Source organism: Barbus barbus, assembly GCF_936440315.1.
Source record: "Barbus barbus genome assembly, chromosome: 10".
NCBI lineage: Eukaryota > Metazoa > Chordata > Actinopteri > Cypriniformes > Cyprinidae > Barbus > Barbus barbus.
This window is the reverse complement of record NC_136738.1, coordinates 2,397,162-2,424,259: the sequence shown is the minus strand read 5'-3', so window position 1 is coordinate 2,424,259 and position 27,098 is coordinate 2,397,162. Positions and strand designations below refer to the sequence as shown.

General features: G+C 37.0%; 3 protein-coding genes across 3 annotated transcripts in view; all 3 read right to left on the bottom strand.

The window, feature by feature from the left end:
- tmem237a (transmembrane protein 237a) lies at positions 1-5,946 on the bottom strand. The gene is made up of 12 exons (XM_079427829.1): positions 5,739-5,946; positions 4,834-4,870; positions 4,542-4,613; positions 4,093-4,212; positions 3,914-4,004; positions 3,664-3,821; positions 2,701-2,818; positions 2,341-2,532; positions 1,508-1,581; positions 636-723; positions 312-433; positions 1-197 (listed from the first exon to the last, which is right to left on the bottom strand). The coding sequence occupies exons 3-12, from the start codon at positions 4,606-4,608 to the stop codon at positions 130-132; spliced, it is 1,098 nt and encodes a 365-aa protein (XP_079283955.1). The 5' UTR covers positions 4,609-4,613; positions 4,834-4,870; positions 5,739-5,946; the 3' UTR covers positions 1-129.
- A 103-nt stretch (positions 5,947-6,049) lies between these two features.
- mpp4a (MAGUK p55 scaffold protein 4a) lies at positions 6,050-18,051 on the bottom strand. Its single transcript, XM_079427763.1, is given in 22 exon segments — positions 6,050-7,699; positions 7,815-7,949; positions 8,049-8,157; positions 8,227-8,320; positions 8,540-8,620; positions 8,733-8,906; positions 8,986-9,027; positions 9,187-9,207; positions 9,575-9,638; positions 10,724-10,726; positions 10,728-10,782; positions 10,877-10,927; positions 10,929-11,071; positions 11,543-11,614; positions 11,823-11,908; positions 12,630-12,711; positions 15,053-15,184; positions 15,301-15,384; positions 16,603-16,680; positions 16,813-16,940; positions 17,044-17,132; positions 17,889-18,051. Coding segments are annotated over 21 exon segments (1,881 nt in total). The 5' UTR covers positions 17,099-17,132; positions 17,889-18,051; the 3' UTR covers positions 6,050-7,507.
- Positions 18,052-19,263: 1,212 nt separating this feature from the next.
- The window catches only part of als2a (alsin Rho guanine nucleotide exchange factor ALS2 a), a 29,707-nt gene continuing 21,872 nt past the window's right edge, over positions 19,264-27,098 (bottom strand). The window contains exon 34 of the mRNA XM_079427762.1: positions 19,264-21,803. Coding sequence (XP_079283888.1) covers positions 21,765-21,803 — 39 coding nt within the window. The 3' untranslated portion in view covers positions 19,264-21,764. The remainder of the gene's footprint in view (positions 21,804-27,098) is intronic.

The window sequence follows — 27,098 nt, the reverse complement described above, 5'->3', positions numbered from 1 at the left end:
AACAAAAAAGTTTTATTTATATGTTTACATAGTTATTATCTACAGTATATAACAAGCTCAACAACAAAGTAATATACAAAACAATGTTAATTTCTGATCGTTGCTAAATGTAAATCATGTATCAGTGTTTCAGGTCGCCAGCTCATTTTTCTCATCGTGACGTGGATACTCCTCCACCTCCATCGCCATTAAAAACTCTGACAGTAAAGACAGTACTTATGTTAGGATGTGGACTATAGAGGAATAAGATAAGTGACAATAGACACATGAAGAGGAAAAGACACACATGCATTCTGTATAGGTCTACTTACCTTCAGTGTAGTCCATGTCTGGTCGTGTAGCAACAAACACCCAGGCCAGACCAACCAGAAGAGCTACCACCAGGTTTACCACAATCCAGGGCTGTAGAATCTGATGTTCTGAACCCGGGGGCCTAAACAACAATCACTGCGTGTGATTTAGTGAAGTACTCAACCTTGTGCTACAGATCAGTTTCACTTACAGAAGGATATGTTGATTGTTGCAATAATGTTTTAAGGATATTACTTTTACTTTACTTTACTTTTAGTCATTTAGCAGACGCTTTTCAAATAAGAAAACGTTGGATTACATTATGCCTAGCTTGACAAACTCACCAAAGCGTTTCATTGGCTGTGGGGTAGAGATGTATACGATCACTGGTCATCTGTTGGCTCAGAGACAGGATGAGAGCAGCAAAGTATACTAGGACAAAAAAACACAGGAGGTTTACTAAAAATATCTTTGTGTTCAGAGGCAGTGTTATTTTAGTCTTGAGTTTTTGTGGTTTTTATTCATATTTTGAATTTGTTTTTTATATTTTTGTTTTAATTTTACTCTAAGTAATTTTGTTGTGTGTGAGCTTTTGTAATTATTAGTCATTAAAATGTCTATATAGTTAAAGGGATAGTTCACCCAAAAATTTAAATGTGATGTTTATCTGCTTACCAAGATGTAGCTGTTTCTTCAGTAGAACATAAACAAAGATTTTTAACTCAAACCATTGCAGTCTGTCAGTCATATAATGGCAGTCAATAGGAGCCACGGCTTTGAGAGAAAAAAAAAACTCTCGATCGGTCTGTGCAAGAAACTGAACAGTATTTATATCATTTTTTACCTCTGATCCACCGCAATGTCCAACTGTTCTGTTCAATTCTGTTCAGTTTCTTGTACAGACCGATCGTTTCGTGTCTTTATACCTCAATGTATCGTCACGAGCCACAGGGTTTAATTTGGTTTTGTCTGTGTATGTTTTTTTTTCTCTCAAAGCCGTGGCTCCCATTGACTGCCATTATATGACTGACAGACTGCAATGGTTTGAGTTAAAAATCTTTGTTTATGTTCTACTGAAGAAACAGTCACCTACATCTTGGATGCCCTGGGGGTAAGCAGATAATCATCAAATTTTAATTTTTGGGTGAACTATCCCTTTAATTATAATAACCCTGGTCAGGGGTTATGTTGATAAAGTGTATTGATTTTCACTCACAGAAGGAAGCAAGAGCCGCTGGATCAAGAGTGAGAAATCCTCGAAGAGCCATGGAGGCTTTGGCCAGATTCACCCTGATGTAAAGAGAACATTTATTTTGTCAAATGCCACATTTTCAAACACTCAAATAAAAAAAAATTATACAACGGATAGTTCTGCAAAATTCTCTCAGTTGTCTTGTAAGTCAGGGATTCGATCTTAGTGCAGATTTTCCCAAACTGGGATTTGCAAACACATAGTGGGCTGATGAAAATTTTATAAAATAATTAAATCACAAAAATGTAAAATGAAAACAAATTACTTTAAAATAAAAACATATAAAAAATAAAACACTTACTAAAATTAGCCGTTACCGTTACATGCAAGAACCAGGTTAAGGCTAGAAGGGATACAGCTGCAGCTACTGGGCTTGCACACATCAATATAGTGTAATTTTTGTCATGCTGTACAACAATAACTGTTTTTGCATTATTGTAAGGGATAGGTTTAGGGTTAGGGTAGGTGTAATAGCCATTAATAAAGCACAATCTAATAGGTAGAAAATGTCATTTATTATTAGTTTCCGGTCGTAGCTGTATCCCTTCTAACCACAACCCAAGAACCATGATCGTGCAAAAATATTGTTAAAGTATTGAAATATTAACTTAAAATCTCAATATCAAAGGGGATGTGCTGACAAAAATGTATGGGGATCCCCAGCAAAAGCACTTGTTTATTGAATTGGAATCAATATATTTGCTCATTGAAATACAATTTTAAATCACTTGGAGTATGATTATGTATACTGTTGGTGCTTATATTGACACTTGTGTTCTTACTATGCATCCACACACCTGTCAAAGGCAGACACGGTGCTGATGGCCAGCAGGAGGTAGAGCAGAGACTGTGCTGGGTAAGCCAGACTGTGGTACTGCTGGAGAAGGTTATGTAGAGTGGTCATCTGCTCTCCAGCTAACACATACACAACAATGATATTCCACACCGCATATCCAGACAGAAACCCATGAGAGAACAGTCCAATGATCCTACACCAAAAACAACAACCATTTCAACAGTCGAGTCCAACACATAACAACTCAACAAGCTCCAAAAAGAAAACCACATGAAAAGGTCACGGTCATGATGAGTACTAGACAAACTCATGATACCAGTTGATAAGAGCTGTTAGACCATTTGAGATCACCAAAACCCACCTGAAGCCGCTGTGGACCCTCATGGCGACATCTCGTGTATTCCACACAGGCCTGACTTCCATGTAGTCCTCCATATGGTCACGGGACAAATTCAAACGATCAGTTGCCTGGAAGCGGCCTGGGACAGAGGTATATTTATCCTATTTTAGTGGCTACATTTATATATAATATACTTGTCATAATATATATATATATATATATATATACTGACATAAATCAGATCTATAAGGATCTGCAATAATACAGAATGAGAATTTTAGACATTAAGGCTTTAATAACTAATACATTGGCAACAATTATAGGGACCAATTCTTATTGTTATATAGTTGCTTATTAGCATGTCTACTATTAACATGATGGCTGTTTTTTAGTACTTCTAAAGAACATATGTGACCCTGGACCACAAAACCAGTCATAAGGGTAAATTTTTCAAAATTGAGATTTATACATCATCTGAACGCTGAATAAATAATCTTTCTTTGTTAGGATAGGACAATATATGGCCGAGATACAGCTATTTAAAAATCTGGAATCTGAGGGTGCAAAAAAATCTATATATTGAGAAAATCACCTTTTAAAGTTGTCCAAATGAAGTCCTTAGCAATGCATATTACTAATCAAAAATTAAGTTTTGATATATTTACAGTAGGAAATTTACTAAATATCTTCATGGAACATGATCTTTACTACAAACATACCCCAGCGACTTAAGACTGGTTTTGTGGTCCAGGGTCACATATTCTGCATGACCATATTCTACATCACTAAACGTAACAACATCCTTACTAACCATTAATAAGCAGCAAATTAAGAGTTTATTGAGGCAAAAGTTTTTTTAATGGTATGTTAATAGTGAGAATTGGACCTTAAAATAAAGTGTGACCAATATATCATTGTTAGCATACAGTATATTTATGTATAATGATAGTATCATTACATGTATATATCCAAAATGAAACTCACGGTTCTTTTCTACAAACACTTTTCCGATTGGATGACTGTGGCCCAGAGGGGCTGAGAATAGAGAGCGCTGACATATGGGTGCGTGCACATCAGTGATGATGTCATCCTCCTCCACGCCGAGCTCATTATGAGACTGGTTTTCCATCATCTTAGCCTTCCTTCATAAAGAAGTGCACATTATTCTCAGTAAAAAATATAATACAATCACAACTTCTATGCAACTACTTCATTTCGATGCATTTACTCTCACCTTTTTCTCTTGCTTTTTCTGGTGACTTCTTCATCATCTGAATGAGGCTCTTGAACATCTCCATTTGGAAAGTCTTGTTGTTCACTCTCATCTTTTAAAACAATGAAATCAAGAACAATTAAACTTAAAAGAAGTAACATCCATAAGAAATGCGAATATCATTAACATAAGTTATTTACCAAAAGCATGTGCCTTCTTTTTCTTCTTCTTCTTCTGTGGTGGATTGTCCTGAGGCTCAGGGGTCAGCGGTTCTCTGCGGCTCTCCAGATCCTCCATTTCTAGAGCTGGCTCGGGCCCTGCTGTTGTTTATTGGGTATTATACAAATATAAAAGAGACAAATGCTGCAAGATTCTACATTTTTATACATGAAAGAAAAGAAGCAACTACTTAATATGTGCAGTAAGCCAGTTTTGTGTAGGTATTTGAACTATTCCACTGGCTACCTGCAGAAGTAGCTGTTACACCAATGGACAACACTTAAATAGCCTTCATAAGAATGTATTTGCCCAGCAGCAAACACATAATAAGGTACAGTATATGATACAATATCACTAGTGTTTGACAGATAATAGATTAAAAAAATGCGATCTTGTTAAAATCAAATAAGGCATTTTTAAGTGCAATTACCTTGTGGTTCCTCGACTTCATTGATCTCTTTTTTGATTTTCTTTTTCTTGGGTTTGACACTTGGCATTTTGTCTGTGTAAAAGGTAGATATAGGACAGTCAGCTTTGTCTACAGTTTACACTAGTCCTTTATCAGAATCAGAATTTCCCATGTATTAGCAATTATTAGATCAGATTAGAAATCGCAGTACAACAGAAACTATTACAGGCTTTGGGGTTACTAAGGGTAAACCAAATTATATAACTGATTTTATTAAAATTTCCTGTTCAGATGTTCAACAAGGATAACTGACCGCTTGTGTCTTGACGTCACGCACCCGAAAATCAGGACTGAATGGAAACAAAACAAAGAAAATGAGACTCACTTCTTTCAGCTGGAAGACAGTGTTGAGTGTTTGTGTGAGCATACAGTGAGCTTTAAATTAGCCTTATGCTGGATATAGCACTTTACTGAGAGAAGATTATGAGGCCAGTAAGGTAAACAACACGGATTCTTTCTGCTTGACTCAAGCTCTCACTTTTAAACACTTAGCAAGTCAAGGACAGTAAGCAAAATCACTAACGAAAAACATACAAATACTGTAAATAGAAATGAATTAAGAAAATATTATTACATAAAATGGCAGAAAAAAAACAGATCTGTCTCTCAAACATCTATCAGTCGGGTAAGAGATAGATAGATAGATAGATAGATAGATAGATAGATAGATAGATAGATAGATAGATAGATAGATAGATAGATAGATAGATAGATAGATCAATAATCACGTCCAGTGCAATGTCTGGTTATACCAGATTATAAACAAATCACATGGTCACACAGTAATTATGTAAACACATATGACACTACATACACAAGACAAGAGTCCAGCAGATAAATAACTTTCATATGTTAAGGAGATGAATGGTAAGTGTGAAAAACAGGACTTCAATGAAAGCCTATCATGTGTAAAAGTCAGTTCAGTCAAGTAACTCTTAACAGTTTGTTTATATTACCATTCAGACCATTTCATATAAATTTACAACTAATATCCTACACGGCTCGCTCTAATAATCAAAACAAAAATACATGAATTTTACACATAGTAGGCTAAGAAATCCCGTCTTTATCTTGACCACATATCAGTCAAAGGTCACGCTGCTTATCTTAAATGACTGATGCTAAGGATCTGCTATAATCCTGTGTGGCATAATTTACCGTTTGTTTTCTTCCCATTCTTGTCTGGCTGGAGTCGTGGCGCAGGAGCTGCTGGTGTGAGATGAGGAGAGTCTTTACTGTGTCTTCAGGCGGTCTAATCCTGGGTTTAATCCTCACAGACGTGCATCTGCCAAGGAGGGAATTAGTGTGGCATGAGAGAACCACACATGCACACACACCATGACAAACCCCTTATCTACACACCATTAACTACAGCTCTTACATCATACACATTTATCCTGTATGTTTAATTCATTTGATTTGTTTTCAATAAAAAGCACATACACAAAGTAAAAACACTTCAATGTGTTACATTTCAAAACATGCACAGATTTATTTTAAAAAGAGATTAATTTCTCTCTCTCTCTAGATCGATAGATAGATAGACAGACACTGGTAGGATATGCCAACATAATATGTTAGCTAATACAATATGTGACCCTGGACCACAAAGCCAGTCTTAAGGGGAATTTTTCAAGCACATGAAAGCTGAATAAATAATATTTAATATTTAAAATCTGGAATCTGAGGGTGCAAAAAAATCTAAATATTGAGAAAATCACCTTTAAAGTTGTTCAAATGAAGTTCTTAGCAATGCCTATTACTAACCAAAAATTAAGTTTTGATATAGTTATGGTAGGAAATTTACAAAATATCTTCATGGAACATGATCTTTAATTAATATCCTAATGATTTTTGGCATAAAAGAAAAATCGACAATTTTGACCCATACAATGCATTTTTGGCTATTGCTACAAATATACCCCAGCGATTTAAGACTGGTTTTGTGCTCCAGGGTCACATATGACAATATATAAAATGCTTAATGAATGATAGACATCAAAAATGTCTTTAAGATATCTTTTTTTTTGCATTAAAAAAATACCAAAAACTTTTCCTCCATCCTATAGTTTTGAAGATTAAAAACTAGTTTGGAAAAATAACCAATAACCCTTTAAAAATTTCAAAATTATTCAACACCTTGACCTGCAAGACATTTTGCTGCCTTAAACAATATAAGAAAAAATAGAACATTTAATTGACATTTGGCTGTTCATCCTTAACTCCACAAATTAATGTTAGCATATTTAAGGAAGCCTTTTATATTATTTGTGAAGAGGCGCATTCAGAAAGGTGTCCTGACATGAAGGCCATGTTTGTATAGTGTTCTTCCGATACGCTCCGTTGAAATGTTTCTTCATTTTTTCATCAGGTCATCTTGCAGGTAAATTTAGGGTTTTTCTCAGTTTCTCTTATCAAACTTCGTATCCCCCTTGATGATATTTCATGCCATCATCAGCCTTAGTGATGTCTTGCAGCCTTTTGTAATGATATTTCTTCTCTGTAGCTTTTGTGAGAGCTCTTTTGACTTGGTCATATTTGCAACTCAACTTTAGCACATGCATGGGCTAAATTCATATAGAACTCAAAAAATATTTCAATATACTGTATATTGACATCTTACAGTGTAATATGCCACATTTACATTTCATTTAGCAGACACATAAATGGCTTCTACACTAGTGTAAACAGTTGAAATCACCAGAAATAAACCTATAGATCTCATAAGACACTTGTGAAGACCCTCGAGGCCTAAATATGTGTTTACAGTATATGTACTTTTACTGTTTGTAAAATGATAATCCAGACGATTGTTGGTGACAAAGAAATTGCACAAACGGGATTTTACTCAGGGGTTCACATGAAAGTTCATTTTTTCCTAAACTACAAACAAAGGCATTTTTACATTAATTATGCATGTCTGTGCATCATGGATGATCAGGAGCAAACCAGCTGGCAGGAATCCACTGTGTTTCTTCTTGAGCATGTTGTATAGCCGTGAACAGATCCATGCATGAATCTGGCAGATCATCATCCTTCACAATCACACAGTCAAAGTACTGACGATACTTGGCCTCCACAGTCCTGCTTGCTTCCTCAATCTCCTCAAAGTCTTTGTCCTGAGAAAACCAGGACAGTGTTACATGTCCAGACTTCATGAACACACTCTTAACTTATGTTCATAGCAGCATTATCAGAAACAATACCACAAGAAATATCAAATGCATTTCTTACATAAAAGTATCTCTTGATGTATCTATTGGAAAGAAAATGTGGGTCTTTTCTTGTTTGCTTCATGCGGGCAGGAGACGGAGGCCGCACATATATGATGTAGGGCTTCAGCTTCTTGGTTCTGACTGAATGAATGCACTGGAATAAACAGATATATGCATGTGCATCACTCTTTGCAACCAAACTAATGATAAAAACATAAGAAGTGTGGTTTTGACAGACATAAATGACACCTACATGAGGTTCAAGATCAATAACACATATTTCTCCATTGTCCAAAACATCTTGGACCGAGTCTAAGCTGGTGCCGTACATGTGTCCATTATGCTCTCCATACTCGAGAAATCTGGACATATATATATATATATATATATATATATTTAAGCATTTAAACATAAGCAATAATAAGCATTACTTGTGATTAACCACCATGTACGCGAACACTTCCTTGGTCACAAAGTGATATTCACACCCATTCTTCTCACCCATTTTCTGGGACCGTGTTGTGTCTGGAGCAAAACAAGAGACAACTTATAACATCAGACCGTTTTTTTAAATAATGTAAGATGCTGTAAGCAATTTTAGACATTTTGTTAACTTAGCCTCTCTTTAAAATCCAGCCCTCCAAAATCTGCGGGTAGTCAGGACACTTTTTTCCTGATATTTAAAAAAAACTAGCTTACAGAACCTTTAAATCAGAGGTTAAAAGGATCAAATGGACCACATACGAGATATTGGTCCCTGGTACGTATTAGGGTTGATTTTGATTAGCCTCCTGCGTAGTTCATTAACACCAACTCCGGATGGACCTGTGGAAAACATGGAAAAGCATTAAGCCTTTAATGGGACCCATTTAAAACAGCCAATAAGACAATTATTGTTCGTTCATGTATGGATAACCCTGCACGAAGAAGACCATACCAATGAGCACAATGAGACGGGGGGGATCGTCTATGTGGCGCTGGTAGTGGACCACCTCTTCATAAAGGGTGGCTGAGGTGTTATGGCAGCTGCTGACACCACAGGAATAACAGGAAGGCTTTCGCTTACTGTATGATTTCCTCCTCCATACACGCAGACTGTGTCGGAACCCCGCTGATTCAAACAAGCAATTTACTTTTCATTTATGTGTTCATATGAGCCAAAATTTACATTTGTAATTCAGATTTCATACCTATATATAATCCTTGCATATGTTCACCATTCTCACTCTCGTCTGACAATGAACAAAACAAAGATTTGATCAATTAAAGACCATTGACAAATGTTTTACGGTAATAAATCAGGAAATCTACATAAAATCTAATATTTACATAAAATCTAAATGATTCTCTCATTCCATAAAATGCTTTGACCTCTGAAAAGACTTACCTACCAAACTCATAATCTCCTTCATCTGTAAAAACAAAAATTGAATTAAACACCATGTTAAATTGTTCAGACAAGCCATACTATTATTATGGAAGCCTGTTTCCAGTTTCCACTTTATTTCTTGCGATTTACAATTTATGTTCCAATTTTGATTTGACATCTCACAATTCCTACTTTTTTCCCTCTCAGAATCGTGAGTTTATATCTTGCAATTAAGTTTCTTTTTCAGAATTGAAATGTAAAATTACAAGACAAAAACTCACATTTCTGAGAAAAAAAAGTCAGAATTGTGAGATGAAAAGTTGCTATTTTTTTTAAATTCCGTGTAGAAACAGGCTTTCATATATTACCACACAGAAGTTAAATAAATGAAGATAAAGTGGGATAATCACCTGTTTCAGTGCATTTGTTCTCATCTGTCATCTCCTCTTCTCCTTCAGAACAAAGAGAGTTAAACTACACAACTAATACAAATGTTTTATACATGTTCTTAATAAACATGAAATCACAATTGTCCCCATTTACTTCATACACACCCATTTCTCACAATTCAATTCAAACCAATTCCTTATAGATAAAAACAGGTTTCATATATGTTTTCTTGTTGAAAATTGAGTTTAACACAGAAACATATCACATTATGAAAAACTGAAAAGTACTCAATAGTGAAAGCATTACAGTATCATAAAATAAATTAAATGTACACTTTAAATACTAAACACTTTAGTCATAAATTTAAACATATTATAAACATAAGCCAACACAAAACAATATGTGGAAAGACAATAAAGATACATACCAACATCTGTTGCACTCACTTTACATACCAAAGTAAAGAAAACGACAAAGAATTAGACTAGTAATAAATAAAGATATTATATACGAATAATATTAATGCAACATTGTGGGTTAACTGCAATAAGTACATCATAAGCAGCATTCTTTCATAGTATTTCTTTCTTCTGGGGTAAACTTAATACATATGCATAGATTAATTTTTCCATAATGACGACTCTCTCTGAATTTGAGATAATATAAATGAGCTGTTTCTGCTACTGTGATTAAAAAATCAGTTTAAAACATCGCTTGTCATGAGCTACGGGATTGTGGTTATTAAGTCTTATATAGTTTTAACTTCTCCATCCTTCAATAACAGCCTCTATGCAAAGCCTGCACTACACCGAGTAATCCGTACTGAAATGTTCATGCACCTTGCAAACTTCAGATGCTCCTAATTCCTCAGAAAGATATGTAGAAGAATCATCTGGTGTTTAGAAATAACAGTATCTATCCTTCTTTCTCCTTAACAGTTGAGCGCAAAGAGGACAGGACTAGTCAATCAGTCATGAAGGAAGGATCTTGCCAAGAACAGCTTTCAAGCAATTAGATCAGGGTGGAGAAAAGGCAGGGTTAAGAGGCTTATGATGCCAACTAACTTCTTAAAGAGTGCACAGAAGTTCATACATCTGTGTGTGTGTGTGTGTGTGTGTCTGTGTGTGTGTGTGTGTGTGTGTGTGTGTCTGTGTGTGTTATTAACGTACGGGCTCTGATGCAGGTGCGAGCCTGATAAGGTTGGGACCACCACAACTCCCTTTGCTTACTGCAAAACAAGGACATAAATATCAATCTAGCTCAAAACTTGATCAATGACATATTTTTGAAAGAACTTTAACTTAGCATAATCCAAAACTGACTATCTGAACTGGTTAGTGGAGGGGATGAGGCCACAACACAACGAGGCACTGGAGTTTACTGGCCTGCCACCATCGGATGTCCCTCTGGTCAACAATCTTCAGCAAGTCTCCTTTACTGAAGGCCATGCCTGCATCTGGACAGGGGATCGCGGGGTCCTGCAGAGGACTGTAATCCACCATGGCTCTCACATACAGCTAATGGCAGACAGAGACAATCAATTAAAGGGATAGTTCACCCAAAAATTTAAATTCTGTCATTAATTACTTATCCGCATGTCGTTCCAAATCTTCGGAACAAATTAAATTAATTAAATATCGTAATTTGTGTTCTTAAGATGAACAAAGGTCTTACGGGTTTGGAACGACATAAGGGTGAGTAGTTAATGACAGAATGTTCATTTTTGAGAGAATTAGCTTTTTAATAAGTCTTTATTTAAACACAGAAAGGAACTATATATAGTAAGTATTTATTACATTTAATAGTTTAATATATATATATATATATATATATATATATATATATATATATATATATATATATATATATATATATATATATATATATATATATATATATATATATATATATATATAGAAAATGTATTAAATATTATACTGGCATAGTGCAGAGTTAATATTCAATTAAGATATTTACAGTGCACTTACGGCTGGTTGGCTGTTGGTGGGTTGTGGTGTATTAGGGATCACTTTAAAAAGAATATTTCCCTGAGATTGCACCTATAAAATGTGGGACACTGCATGAATGGATACAATTTTTTTTTTTTTTTGTCACATACACAATTATACAGAGTATAACCAGCAGTGAAATGTAGGTCACAGTCATTATAAGAGTAGGGAATGGCTTGAAAGACTTAGATATTATGTAATGGGAAGAGAGTGGGGAAGGATATAAGAAACACAAAAGAGGTTTTGATCTTGACTTTACCAGCATCTGAATGACGTGCTTGGGCTGCAGTCCCTGCACTTTCTGTACATTCACTTCCACCAGCTTGTCACCAGGATGAAGAAGTCCTAGAAGACACACACACACACATTAGAGACTACTATTGTTAGTCATTACTTTTAAAAAACATGAAAATGATCACTTTCTCTACCATTTGATGTTAATGGCTCAGAAATACACTTAACCTGCAAAGTCTGCATGAAACCAAACAAAGCAAAGTTTGTATTGTTATTCATGTTATTCATCTTATTTTGAATGATTCATCCATGCATGTTTTATTTTAATTTTATTTTATTTGACCTCCTAGTTCTTAATGTCATAATTGATTCTTTCAGTGAAAGGACAGAAGTCTCTCTGGTGACATATGTTGAACTTCTCCAATCATTTAGTCTGCTTAAACCCCACCTCTTTCTTAAAATTCGACATCCACAACTGATTTTCTGATGTTCTATGTTCAATTGTTCTATCAAAAACTGATGGATAGAACAGAGCACCCACCGCACATTTTTTCTTTTTTGATAAACTATTGCATGGGTGTGTACATCATAATTCAGAAGAAATGATCTGGTGCTACTTCTGTTTCAACTTTTTGCATCAGTTTATTTACATGATTAAACCAATGAGCTCAAAGAATAAAAAGTATCTGAATAAATAAATAAAATAAATGATAAATAATGCTCCGGGTGTGTGTTGTACTTGGCCGTATGGTTATATACACATACATATATACATACATATACACACACACACACACACACACACACACACACATATATATAGGTTACTTACCACTGCGATCTGCCAGTCCTCCATGTATCACCCTTGCAATTAAGATATTCCCTGTTTTTTCATTCTTCCTAATAGTTGCACCCTAAAAATGGGAAAACATACAAAAAATGGTTAAGTAGTTGGTTGTCCATCACATGGTGAGTCCCACAGATGATCTTACTGCTGCACATGACTGGAGGGAGGCTGTGGGTGCAATGGAGATCACGTTATGATGAAATATTAGGAAGACGGACACTATGGTAATGAGATTGTGGAATCCAGTCAACATGCCTGACTTAAGTGTGACAAAGGTCAAAGATGAACTTATGAGAAATACACACAGGGTTGATGAAAGAGCTTCAGATGAAGTGTTTTTATTTGAAGGCAAGGAAACTTCATACTCTTGAACAATGTTAACAAGCACCAATCAAGGAAATGTTCCATGAATCTTGAGAGTGTGGATGGGATGAACAAGAGAAAAATATGGAGTAATTGCCTGTTTGTCATGTAGTTCCATTGTAGTGAATAACGTCATAGCAGCATTCAGTAAAATCAAAACCAGCTATTTCAGCAAAGAGTAAAGTGAGGAGAGAGAAGTGGGAACACAGTCACTCCTATTTCCTCATCTTTGACTTTTTCCTCTTGCTAGAGAGGCACAGTATTTTATTACAGTCATCGTTAGGTGTGGAGGCCGTCAATCCGTTTGATAGGGAAGTCTGTCCAGTTTTACTTCCTGGTGTTACAGACTTGTTTCCAGTCAGGCATGATGAAGACTTGCAGGAGTTGCATTGTGGTGCTACATAAGGAACCTTCATGTTAAAGTTTATAGAAGAGGAAGAAAACGATGATGCAGTTGAGGATGAAGACAATGAGGAGGAGGATGAAACAATCGGCTGGCAGGGCAAGTTGGGCACGCTTGCCGTTGTTGAGACGTGTTGGGGTCTGGAAGTCACTTCTGGAGACTTGCTGGCGATAATAAGACCTTGCAGTTTGTCCACCACTTCCACCAATAGACTCAATGCCTGGGCGTTTTCCTCCACTCTGTCTGTCATTCTCTCTGTTACCTCTACCATCTTCTGCCGGAGATCTCGAGCATCGCTGCTGCTCTGGTCCATACTACTGGCAACGGTATGGACGGCAGACCTCAGCTCATCCAGGCTGTGTTGCTTCGTGAACACCAGAGCTGATTGAGAAGAGCGGGTGGGATCTATGGAGTGATGTCGTTGAAGCAGAGGGCTGGAGGGGGCTGTCTGGGAATGGAGGCCACATCCAGGTGGACAGTATGAGCGTGAGAAGGCTAGAGATGAGGTGGTGCAAGCTGTGCATGTACGGTGTTGATCTTCAACTAGGGTTTCTACACCATCCGCACAGTTCTCTTCAAGTTATGAAGAACAAAACAGGATAGATTAGTTTGGTTTCACAATTAAACACAGTAAGACAGTGTTTGGCCTTGTCAGGCCAACAGTAGATATCTTTGGGACAGGTTGAGCCTTACCCATAACCACAGAATCATAAACGGTCGGAGCTGAGAAGTTCAGACCTCCTCCCGAGAGATGGGCAGTTTGGCAGCACAGGTTGCAGCTCGCAGTGGACTGATACCTGGGCAGTGAGTGCGGCTGTCCTGAAGAGGACGACAGACCCCCTGCAGACCCCAGAAGACTTTGTTCCCCTGAGCCACAACGCCTGGCTAAAGCCAGTTTCTCCACTGTGAGTCGCCTAAGGCTGTTCCAGTAACTGGGCTTCCCCTCTTTGACACACTTATAAGTGAGAAAACAGGACTGAGCATGCTAACCAACAAACATTACACCAAGACAAATCTTGGGGATCTTACAATATGGCAAAATAATATACAAGTAAAAGCACATTCTGTTGCAATGACAAAATGATCTGTGTTTTTACTGGGATGGAACTGGATACGGCCTAAAACAGGAAGTTATCTCTATGAAGGGGATTATTTTGTGACAACAACCTTCTGGATTTGCATTGTTCTGCTTATTATGCTTCCATCTGCCACAAAAGTAAATAACTGGACAAAAACATTGATTTGAGTTAAAGCTTCATTTGAAGAAAAATTGTTCCAAGATGAACAAACGAGATGCTACTCGTGATATGTTCTTCATTATGGTTTGGTTTAAGGTTAGTTGCATATAATTGATTTATACATCATGTAACGTATAACATGTTCAGAACCAGTGGTGTAGGATCGGTGGGATTTGTATTTATGTACTAAAATGAAACTCAAACATCTGATTTCAACAGGTTTTAAAAGCTGCTATTACGTAACCATACAGCTCTTATCATAGATGAGAAAAAAATATTTAATGCCATATACCCTTTACATTATATTGCACTGTAGTGCAATGAGGGACATTTACGTGGGATTACAGCTAAGCTGTTCACTAACATATCTGAAATTGCAGTGCTATTTATGATCTGATGCTTACCAGAGGCTGTTTATTCTTCACAAGGCAAATAATCCTCATGGCCTCCTCATTGTCAGGCAGTTTGTCAGGAAGAGGCGGCAGCACTGGACCGTAGTCCCTCTGGGCCACAGAATCATGAGCAGAGTGTAAAGCCTGGGGAGAAATACACAATAAAGGGTCAAAAAGACTAACCTAACTTTCATTTACATAAATGCACCATAATCAAATTGTTCTAATAGCAATAAATGCAACCCAAATTAGACTCTAACCTGCATATGAGGGCATTTCAGCAAAATATAAAGTTCTTGTGCCTCAGAGGAGGGAGCAGCCAGTCCTCGCACACTGGCCATAATCTGTGGGACAGCAGAAGACTGATGATGAAAAGAAAATAGAAGCTGATAGGATTACTTCAGCCGGAAATTAAAATATTTTCATCATTTACTCACCCTTACTGTATGTATGACTTTAGAAGACTTATAATATACTATAGCGCTCAAATCATCATTTACTCACCCTCATGTCTAGTTGGAGTAGACTTGAATGTATGGTTTCACAATGAAATATTATACACCGTAAAACCAAATGAGTTAAGATAATTCAAACCATTTGAGAAAAACCGCAATTGCTCTAAAAAAATTCACTACTCGTTACAATCGTTTTAAATTGATTTCAACTTTAAATGCTTTGAGAGTCTACAAAAAGAAGGCTCTCTTAATATTATATTAAACTATAAATACATGAAAATACTTTGTGGGGCTGAAACTTAACTAAACTGCACAAAATATTAAAATCAATAACAGTTAACCCATTTCCAGGTGGCTAGCAATAGCACAAATACGTATTAATATAATTCCAGAGACTATCAATGTTTTTGCACATTAAGACTATGCAGTTTTTTTTAAAAAGGAATGACTGCACACTACATTCCTTTTTAAATAAACAACATCATCTTAATGGGCAAAAACTACGGTGGCCGAGAGAGCTCTACGCGCTGCAAATAGCAAAAAACACCTGCAAATTAAGAAAACAACTTCATCAATTTGACAACACACGCGCTGCAAATGCTCACAACACAACCAAATAAAGAAACGCGCTGCAAATAAAATTCTGTTTTCGGTTGTGTTGTGAGCATTTGCAGCACCTGCTGTTAAATTGATGAGGATGTTTTCTTGATTTGCTGGTGCTTTTTCTATTTGCATGTGTTTTCTGAAGTGTTGAGCTCTCTCGGCCACCGTAAAAAACACAAAATAACACTTAATTTTAACATTTAGTCTCAGTCTGAAGCAAGGCATGATGGGAAAATGAAATCTGCCGAAACTCACTCAGTTCCAGGTTTGCTTAACATTACCAGTGAGTTCACGTAACTTTTTACTATTAAATACACTGAACGTCCTGTAGTATTTGACTAAAATGAACATGTTTCATTGATTAAATTTGACTGTTATATGGCATTATAATTTATTATATATATGACATGAGAGTTTCATATGATTGATGACTGAAGGAAGGATCACAGATTTTGTCATCTTGCCCTTCAAAGCAAAGTCAGTAATAAAAATGCATTGACTGACCTCCTGAGATAGTCTCGAGGAATAAGACAGGTATGGGCTTGGGGCATCTCGACTGTGCTGCACCAGACACTCATACACCTATAGGAAATAACAAATCCTTCATGTGCAAGACAGCTGCAAACTCTTCACACACAGAGTCCAATGACCTGCCCTGGGATAATGTCAAAACTGGATACTCATAGGTGTAAGTATTGAATGAGCATGTCATACCCTGAGAAGAGAGTAAAGCCAAGGAGCACTGAGGAGACTGTACAGAAGATCAGCACCGTTAATGTCTCTGTCTATGGACAGTCTCACTTCCTCTACCACTTCTGTCAAGATCTGAGCCAAACCTACATCTGTGAAAGAGAACAAGACTCAATTTGAGTATTTGATTTGCTGGTTTACCTTTGCGCATGTCAAGGCACAAGATCACCGTTCTATGTATCTGCAAAGACGCACCATTGTCATCGTGTCCAGGTGGCATCACTGAATCCTCCTCCATTGATTTGCGCATGACAAATTTCTCTGTTCATCAGATCACCGCCGTCCTATAATACAAATCCATGTTGAGAGTACAAGGGCCCAATCTACATTTCTGCTGTAGAATTATAAATCATAAATTATGAGCGCAAAACTGGCAGAACCATTGCACGTTTAGCTTCAACTGGTCATTTTGATTCCATATTCCTAACATTTTCAAACGCTTCTAAGCCTATAAAAATACTAGACAATGGATTAAAAAAACCTAATGAGAACGAACCAGTATTTAAAAAAAATAAAAAAATAAATTATGCTGGAATAAATATTTCACCTGCTGTAAAACAAATTAATGTCAAGGACATAATTTGCATTTCTGCTGCAGAATCATAAATTATGAATCATGAGTGAGAGGAACGTTACAGAGTTTGCTGATTACAGTGTTTTAACTATAATAGCTTTTACTTGGGATTTTAATTATTACCACATTTAAGTGTCTCAAACTGAAAAATTACCTAAATATTAAAATGAATAAATTAGAATGAAAAAAGTTCTAATGAAAAATACACCTGCTTAAAAAGAAACCCATTTACTTTATAGCCTTTATTCTGGAGATACGTTAGACATAACAATATAACGGTCAGCCAGTGTCATTTGTTAGAAAGATCGTCAACAATACAATTAAAACCTCTCAAATGCAAGTCATCTGGAAACTTAGGCGTTTCATCCATTTTAAGAATGAAAATACACATCGGTTGTGATCTCTGACCTCTGTTACTAAAGCAGGTCAAGAGGCCGTCATGTGAAGATTAGATTATGATGCTTACCTTCTTACACTCCTGCCACTGTTTTCCTCCAAACCACTCCGACGCTTCTTCATCCTACGTTTAGACCAGGTAGCTGTGGACTATCTTGTCAGTTCAGCTTTATATTAAGGTGATCTTCTGCTTCTGGCCTGACAACAGTCATGTGATTTTACTATAAAATGTCTCTGGAACTCAGATTGTAATCCTTTTCTATCCCGCTTAATCCTGCGAGGGGCCGGCCTCTCTCGGTGAGCACTTCCATAGGACCGCCTGCCACTGAAAGCTTCTTACCTCCTCCTGCTTTTAGAGCTCCATAGACACACTCACACTTACACAATACGGCCCTACCAACTTTACAGATAAAATGGAAAATAAGAATCATAAAAAAAACATCACATAAATCCAAAAGACTCAGCTGGTGCCACAGACTTTCTCCTGATATTATCGTTAATAGCAATTGCAATCAAATTAATAGACACCAAACAGGAAAAAACACTTAATGAAGCAATGAGCATTATTTTAAAGAAACAGTTCATCCAGAAATTTAAATTTGATGAAAATGTACTCACTCTCAGGCCATCCAAGATGAAGATGGGTTTATTTCTTCATGCAAAAAGATTTGAAGAAATTTAGCTTTACATCACTTGCTCACCGTTTCTGTGCAGTGAATGGGTGCCGTCAGAAGGAGAGCACAAACAGCTGATAAAAACATCACAATACAATGTCACAAAAGTCTAATACATGTTTCTAACCAACAAATCAATCATTAATGTGTTTTTAACTTCAAACTGCTGCTTCTGAGTCTATTAGAATTGCTTTCTTCTGAAAAAGTTGTCTCGTCTGAAATAGGAGAGAAATATGCACAGATCAATGCTCTTTACAAGCAAAAACAGTTCTAAACAAATATGTTGGTGCATTTTGATGTGAGAGGACAACAGGGGATGGACTTTTTCACTGGAGGAAAAGTTATTATGGACTTGTATTTTGGTCAGAAGTGATAAAAACGTCTTGATAAATTTGTTTCAGCTTTTCACTTCACAAGATGTTAATTGATGGACTGGAGTGGTGTGGATTATTGTAATGTTTTTATCAGCTGTTTGGACTGACGGCACCCATTCACTGCAAAGCATCCATTGGTGAGCAAGTGATGTTATATTAAAATTTAACCAAATCTGTTCCAATGAAGAATGAGAAGAGTACATTTTCAGCAAATTATATTCCTTTAACTGTAATAAAGTAAGAGCTAAAATCCAGGACATCACATTGCTGATGGTCACAGATGTTACTTTACCAGCGCTAATGGTCTTAAATTGAACCTCATCAACTCTTTCTATTATCTATATTATTATCAGTTCATAACTATACAAGCAAGGTGACACAGGAAAATGACAACATTAGGTTTATCTCCCAGTTATTTTTATTTTAAGTAGTGAAAGTATTCTGCCAGAAAACTGTTTACAAAGCAGTTCAATCATTGCTTTTTTCATATGACTTCAATTACAAACTGTGTTGTACAAAATCATTTAAGGTGACAGTAACATTTAGATCAATGACAGTAATTTATCAAAACCAGTAACCTTCTGAAAAAATACAAATAAAATCAGCCTTTATATTTAACAGTAAAGGTGAGGATATCTTTTTGATCTTCATTAGCAATCCTTAGCCAATGACAATGACCTAACTAGTGACAAACTAAAATATCGGGAGGATGATTAATCAGACAATACTATAATTTGCAAATAATGGCACCAGCAAATAACTGAGTTTAAAATTGTGATTTTCAAAGATTTTTTAAAAATTGAGAAAATTATACTGTAAAGTTATTGTTCATTTCATTTCTCATTAGTAAGTCATATACTGTATATAAACGTTGAGCCATCCTCTACATTTTGGCAATCAGTCATTAAAAATGCACATCCTCCCACCAGATCTTACAAGGCTGTGTGACATCTGCAAAACTCTATCAGTGCTCATTGTTCAAATGTACAAAAGATGCATTTAGAGGAACACACACACAGATTCATGAATAAAGGCATTCGTGAAACAAGCAAAATGTGAAAGTTACTGCGACTTTTTCCAGTGCAAAATACTAAATGCTGAGGTCCTTTAGGGGCCCTGCCATTTATATTTTTATTCCCTTATTGCATAGTGTCGAATGCTACATTTTCAGTCAACGGCAAAAATGCATAAAAAAATATTACTTTAGTCTTCAGTGTATTAGTTCTAAAAATACCTTAAATTCACTCTGGTACAGCTTGATAAGACTAGATAATATAATTACAACTCAATTAAATTTCATACAGTGAAAAGCTTCATGTCAGCATGCTGTCATGCTGAAACGGAAACAACTTCTCAGAATATCCACGGTGTTTCAAAGTTACACAGATGGATTAAACGGGGACATTTTAAAATACAACACAATATATTATTTGACTTTACATGTAGGGGCTTCAATAACACTACCAAGTCAAAAAACTCTACTTGCAGTTTAGCTACATAGCAAGACTTCAAATGCATTTAAAAACACTGCAACCCTGTGTAATGTGCAAAATGGCAACAAAACCAGTAAACCAATAAAAAAAACTACTTATTACCAGGGATGCAGCTATGGGATTTTTTAGTATTGATTACAAGTTAAGTAGCGATACTATGAACTTTACATTTTTCAGTAGGGTGACAGTAACCATTTTCAAAGCTTTTGCAGTAACAAGCTACGTTTTCGAAAAACTGATGGCACTGCTTTACAACAGTGCAAATGAACAAAATAACACATGCTGTCCTTGAATGCCATCTCTCTCTTAAATAGCACTGGAAAGCCGGATTCATTTTAATGAATTTCCTAAAGCCAGTGATAATGAACCGAATTCCTTAAGAAGGATCGTTTATGTACACTACTGTTCAAAAGTTTGGGATCAGTAAGAACTTTTGAAAGAAATTAAAACTTTTATTCAGCAAGGATGCAATGAATGATTAAAAGTGACTACTATTTTCAACAGTATGCCCAACAAGATTTCTATTTTTAAATAAATGCTGTTCTTTTGAACTTTGCATTAATCAAAAATCCTGAAAAAAAGTATGGTTTCCACAAAAATATTAAGCAGCATAACTGTTTTCAGCACTAAAGATTTCTTAAGCAGCAAATTAGAATGATTTCTGAAGGACCATGTGACACAGAAGACTGGAGTGATGAAAATTCAGCTTTGCATCGCAGAAATAAATGACCTAAGCATTGTTAAGCATAAGAGATTTTTTTTTTTTTTCAAAAAAACAAACAAAGCAACCCCCCCCCCCCCCCCCCCCCCCAATGTTTCAACAGTAGTTTAGGTATGGGTTTTCTATAGCAAAATATATGAAATGTACTGCTGTTGCTTATATAAATAAGGGTGGTTTTAGTTTATTACTGTATTTCTGTACAGGGTAAATGTATTTGTTCAAATCACTGTCCAGCTGAGATAATTCATTCAAAACCCCTCACTGTTTTTTTTGTGTAAGTTAACATCGGAGTATCAGTACAAAAGCCAGAGACAGACTGATACAGAATATTATATATAGTAACGAGTGTCAGTTATTACCAAAATTGCATGCAATAACCTTAGTGACACATGCGGAGTGCTTATTCTGCTATCTTGTATAAAACAGAAAAAGTCATTTCAAGTGTTGAAATGTACATGCTTCTTCAAGGGGTAACTTAACTTCACCATCAGTCAATGTGAGAGTCTCAACAGTTATAACAATTGAAGTAATCTCTGTAGAACAGTGCTTAAGAGAGATGAGTGGAAATGACCTTATTTTTGAGCACATCTTGACTTGGCCTGTAATCCTTGTCTATTTAAATGGCACCTACTCCGTAAGACAGTTGGCAAAGCTGTGGCTGCAGCGCTCACAAACCAACCCCTCCTATGTCGTCTTCTCAAGCTGAATCTGGTTGTAGCAAGCCTAAGGGCAGAGATAAACAGCCAGAAAGAGATTAAAGTAAAACATGGAAGAGAATGAAAGGGAACCAGTGATTGTTTGTGATGAGATTATCCTTAAAGACTTTTAAAAGGGGTCATGTCATACATTTATTATTCAGATTCAAGTTCAGAAATTTACATTAAGCTTTCAAACTAAGAATTTACCAAGCCTAATAGATATTCTAATGACATAACCTTATGATTTTAAAAAGTAAATATAGCTGCAAGCAGCGATTAGCGGGGCCAAGCCAGCGAATGGCCCGTAGCGAGGCGCAGAGCGGGAAGAGAATAAAAAGCTGAAAAAGAACGTACATAGAAAAAACAGATTTGTTCAGAAGCACAGAAGTTCAAAATTGAACAGAAGTTGGGATGAGAAGAACAAACGCACAGAAGATCCAATGTCTGGAACAAAAGCAATGTTTGAACCGCTTCTGGCCACAGGAGCTCTCGCGGTCTGGGCTTGAGTCAACTGGGATTCGAACCCACACCCTATAAGGTTCAGTGAAAGCGGCTTAGCAGAGTGAGCCACTCGGTTGTTACACATATGACAGGCTGCCGAGGAGAGGTTTAGGTGTGAGAATGAGCTGACAGAAAAGTTATTTAGCATTTTAAGCAGCGTAACACAAAAAAAGTTAATTGTAACGCAGCTTATGGTTAATTCGATAGCTGAAGAGTAACTTTAAACAGAAAGGTAATTGTTTAGCCTGTAACTTAGGAGAATGCTAAGATCACTAGTATAAGCCAACAAATTTCAAAGTGGCGGACACGTGGTTCAGCCAATCCTGGCAAAATTGACATCCTTATAATTTTCTGACTGACTGTTCAAAAGTTATAAGTGAAACTGTGATTTTTTTGGTATCTCACGACCCATAGGTGGCGCTGTTACCAAATTTGGCATGGACCCTCAGATCATGGAGTTGAAGAAGTGCACCAAGTTTTGTTTCGATTGATCAAAGCTTGGCTGAGATACAGCCTCTGAACCAATTTTGGTTGAGCCCGTTATGTTCACAGCATCATAACTTTTTTTTTTCCTAGTACTCAAAAAATTCTGTTCAGTCATTGCTGTGCGGCTCGGTCCAAAGATCATCTGAGTCAATTTTGGGAAGAATTGGACAGATTTTGAAGGAGGAGTAGCAAAAACACTGGTTTTCATTTGCTTCAAAATGGCGGACAGACACCATGTTGGAAAATGACAAATGAGACATTGTCAGAATCAGCATAACCCAGGGAACAAAACGACATAAAAATGACACATTTTGGACAACATTTGCAAAAGTTATGTGTTTTTGTTAGAATAGTTATATCTCTGGAACACTAGGTGGCGCTGTCTTCAGACTTCTGTGGTCCCTCCGGGACATGGTGTTGATGATCCCTACCGATATTTGTGCCGATATGTTAAATGGTTCAAAACATATTGCAATTTATAACAAATTTCAAAATGGCGGACACGTGGTTCAGCCAATCCTGGCAAATTGGATATCCTCTGAATTGGCATGACCCAAGGAATCCATAGACACAAACATCATAATTTTCTGAATTACTGTTCAAAAGTTATAAGCGAAAATGTGAATTTTTGGTATCTCACGACCCATAGGTGGCGCTGTTCCCAAATTTGGCGTGGCCCCTCGGATCATAGTGCTAATGAAGCGTATCAAGTTTCGTTTCGATTGATCCAAGTTTGGCCGAGATAAAGGCTCTGAACCAATTTTGGGTCAACTTCGTTAAGTTCACACAATCATAACTTTTGAACAAAGAAGGTTAAAAAAAAATCTGTTCAGTTATTTCTGTGCGGCTCAGTCCAAAGATCATCTGAGTCAATTTTGGGAAGAATTGAATCAATTTTCAAGGAGTAGTAGCAAAAAGACAGAATACTGTACTTTTCAAAATGGCCGCTACTGTAATGGGTGGAGTCTTACTGTAAGCTATTGAATGTGATGAGCATGAAGAGAGTAATCCGGTGTACTAAGTTTTATTTTTCTACAACAAGTGGTTCAGGAGTTATTACCATTTCAATGTTGAATTTTTGAACTGGTGGTGGCGCTATAGAGTTGGATCTAGAGACCCCAAAGTTGGTCAGATAACTATTTATGTCCATCTCTACAATTGTGCCAAATTTCATCATTTTCCTATGTTCCGTTCATAGGGCTGCCATAGAGCCCCATTGGAAGAGAAGAAGAATAATAATAATAATAATAAATATAGCTGCAAGCAGCGATTAGCGGGGCCAAGCCAGCGAATGGCCCGTAGCGAGGCGCAGAGCGGGAAGAGAATAAAAAGCTGAAAAAGAACGTACATAGAAAAAACAGATTGGTTCAGAAGCACAGAAGTTCAAAACTGAACAGAAGTTGGGATGAGAAGAACAAACGCACAGAAGATCCAACGTCTGGAACAAAAGCAATGTTTGAACCCCTTCTGGCCACAGGACCTCTTGCGGTCTGGGCTTGAGCCAACCGGGATTCGAACCCACGCCCCAAAAGGTTCGGTGAAAGCGGCTTAGCAGACTGAGCCACTTGGTTGCTACACATATGACAGGCTGCCGAGGAGTGGATTAGGTGTGAGAATGAGCAGACAGAAAAGTTATTTAGCATTTTAAGCAGCGTAACACAAAGTAAATTTAATTGTAACGCAGCTTATGGTTAATTCGATAGCTGAAGAGTCACTTTAAACAGAATGGTAATTGTTTAGCCTGTAACTTAGAAGAATGCTAAGATCACTAGTATAAGCCAACAAATTTCAAAGTGTTGGACACGTGGTTCAGCCAATTCTGGCAAAATTGATATCCTTATAATATTCTGACTGACTGTTCAAAAGTTATAAGCGAAAATGTGATTTTTTTGGTATCTCACGACCCATAGGTGGCGCTGTTCCCAAATTTGGCATGGCTCCTCAGATCATGGTGTTGAAGAAGTGTACCAAGTTTTGTTTTGATTGATCAAAGCTTGGCTGAGATACAGCCTCTGAACCAATTTTGGTCGAGCCCGTTATGTTCACAGCATCATAACTTTTTTTTTCACTAGTACTCAAAAAATTCTGTTCAGTCATTTCTGTGCGGCTCGGTCCAAAGATCATCTGAGTCAATTTTGGGAAGAATTGGACAGATTTTGAAGGAGGAGTAGCGAAAATACTGGTTTTCATTTGCTTCAAAATGGCGGACAGACACCATGTTGGAAAATGACAAATGAGACATTGTCAGAATCGGCATAACCCAGGGAACGAAACGACATAAAAATGACACATTTTGGACAACATTTGCAAAAGTTATGTGTTTTTGTTAGAATAATTATATCTCTGGAACACTAGGTGGCGCTGTCTTCAGACTTCTGTGGTCCCTCCGGGACATGGTGATGATGATCCCTACCGATATTTGTGCCGATATGTTAAATGGTTCAAAAGATATCGCAATTTATACCACATTTCAAAATGGCGGACACGTCGTTCAGCCAATCCTGGCAAAATTAACATCCTCTGTTTCGTCATGACCCAAGGAATCCATAGACACAAATATTATAATTTTCTGAATTACTGTTCAAAAGTTATAAGCAAAAATGTGAATTTCTGGTATCTCACGACCCATAGGTGGCGCTGTTCCCAACTTTGGCGTGGCCCCTCAGATCACGGTGTTGATGAAGCGTACCAAGTTTCGTTTCGATTGATCCAAGTTTGGCCGAGATACAGGCTCTGAACCAATTTTGGGTCGACTTCGTTAAGTTCACAGAATCATAACTTTTGAACAAAGATGAATAAAAAAAATCTGTTCAGTCATTTCTGTGCGGCTCAGTCCAAAGATCATCTGAGTCAATTTTGGGAAGAATTGAATCAATTTTCAAGGAGTAGTAGCGAACAGACAGAATACTGTACTTTTCAAAATGGCCGCTACTGTAATGGGTGGAGTCTTACTGTAAGCTATTGAATGGGATCAGCATGAAGAGAGTAATCAGGTGTACTAAGTTTTATTTTTCTACAACAAGTGGTTCAGGAGTTATTACCATTTCAATGTTGAATTTTTGAACTGGTGGTGGCGCTATAGAGTTGGATCTAGAGACCCCAAAGTTGGTCAGATAACTATTTATGTCCATCTCTACAATTGTGCCAAATTTCATCATTTTCCTATGTTCCGTTCATAGGGCTGCCATAGAGCCCCATTGAAGAGAAGAAGAATAATAATAATAATAATAAATATAGCTGCAAGCAGCGATTAGCGGGGCCAAGCCAGCGAATGGCCCGTAGCGAGGCGCAGAGCGGGAAGAGAATAAAAAGCTGAAAAAGAACGTACATAGAAAAAACAGATTGGTTCAGAAGCACAGAAGTTCAAAACTGAACAGAAGTTGGGATGAGAACGAACACATACACGTTTCTGATTCAAGACAAACACGCACGGAAGATCAAATGTCTGGAACAAAACAACGTTTGCACCGCTGGTACTAAACAGGATTCGAACCCATGACCAGAAAGGATCAGGGCAAGCGGCTTAGCAGAGTGAGCCACACGGTTGTTAGATATTTTACAGGCCGAGGAGAGGTTTAGGTGAGAGAATGAGCTGACAAAAAAGTTATTTAGTATTTTAACCAGTGTAACACAAAGTAAAGTTAATTGTAACGCAGCTTATGGTTAATTTGATAGCTGAAGAGTCACATTAAACAGAATGGTAATTGTTTAGCCTGTAACTTAGAAGAATGCTAAGATCACTAGTATAAGCCAACAAATTTCAGTGGCGGAGACGTGGTTCAGCCAATCCTGGCAAAATTGAAATCCTTTTAATTTTCTGACTGACTGTTCAAAAGTTATAAGCGAAAATGTGAATTTTTTGGTATCTCACGACCCATAGGTGGCGCTGTTCCCAAATTTGGCATGGCCCCTCAGATCATGGAGTTGAAGAAGTGTACCAAGTTTTGTTTTGATTGATCAAAGCTTGGCTGAGATACAGCCTCTGAACCAATTTTGGTTGAGCCCGTTATGTTCACAGCATCATAACTTTTTTTTTCACTAGTACTCAAAAAATTCTGTTCAGTCATTTCTGTGCGGCTCGGTCCAAAGATCATCCGAGTCAATTTTGGGAAGAATTGGACAGATTTTGAAGGAGGAGTAGCAAAAACACTGTTTTGCATTTGCTTCAAAATGGCTGCCAGACACCATGTTGGATAATGACAAATGACACATTGTCAGAATCGGCATAACCCAGGGAACGAAACGACATAAAAATGACACATTTTGGACAACATTTGCAAAAGTTATGTGTTTTTGTTAGAATAGTTATATCTCTGGAACACTAGGTGGCGCT

Excerpts from the sequence above, each read along its gene's own strand:
- tmem237a (XM_079427829.1), bottom strand. The coding sequence starts at position 4,608 with ATGCCAAGTGTCAAACCCAAGAAAAAGAAAATCAAAAAAGAGATCAAT. Across the intron at positions 4,213-4,541 it reads TGAAGTCGAGGAACCACAAG|CAGGGCCCGAGCCAGCTCTA; the intron begins GTAATTGCACTT and ends AATAAACAACAG. Across the intron at positions 434-635 it reads ACAGCCAATGAAACGCTTTG|GCCCCCGGGTTCAGAACATC; the intron begins GTGAGTTTGTCA and ends ATTGTTGTTTAG.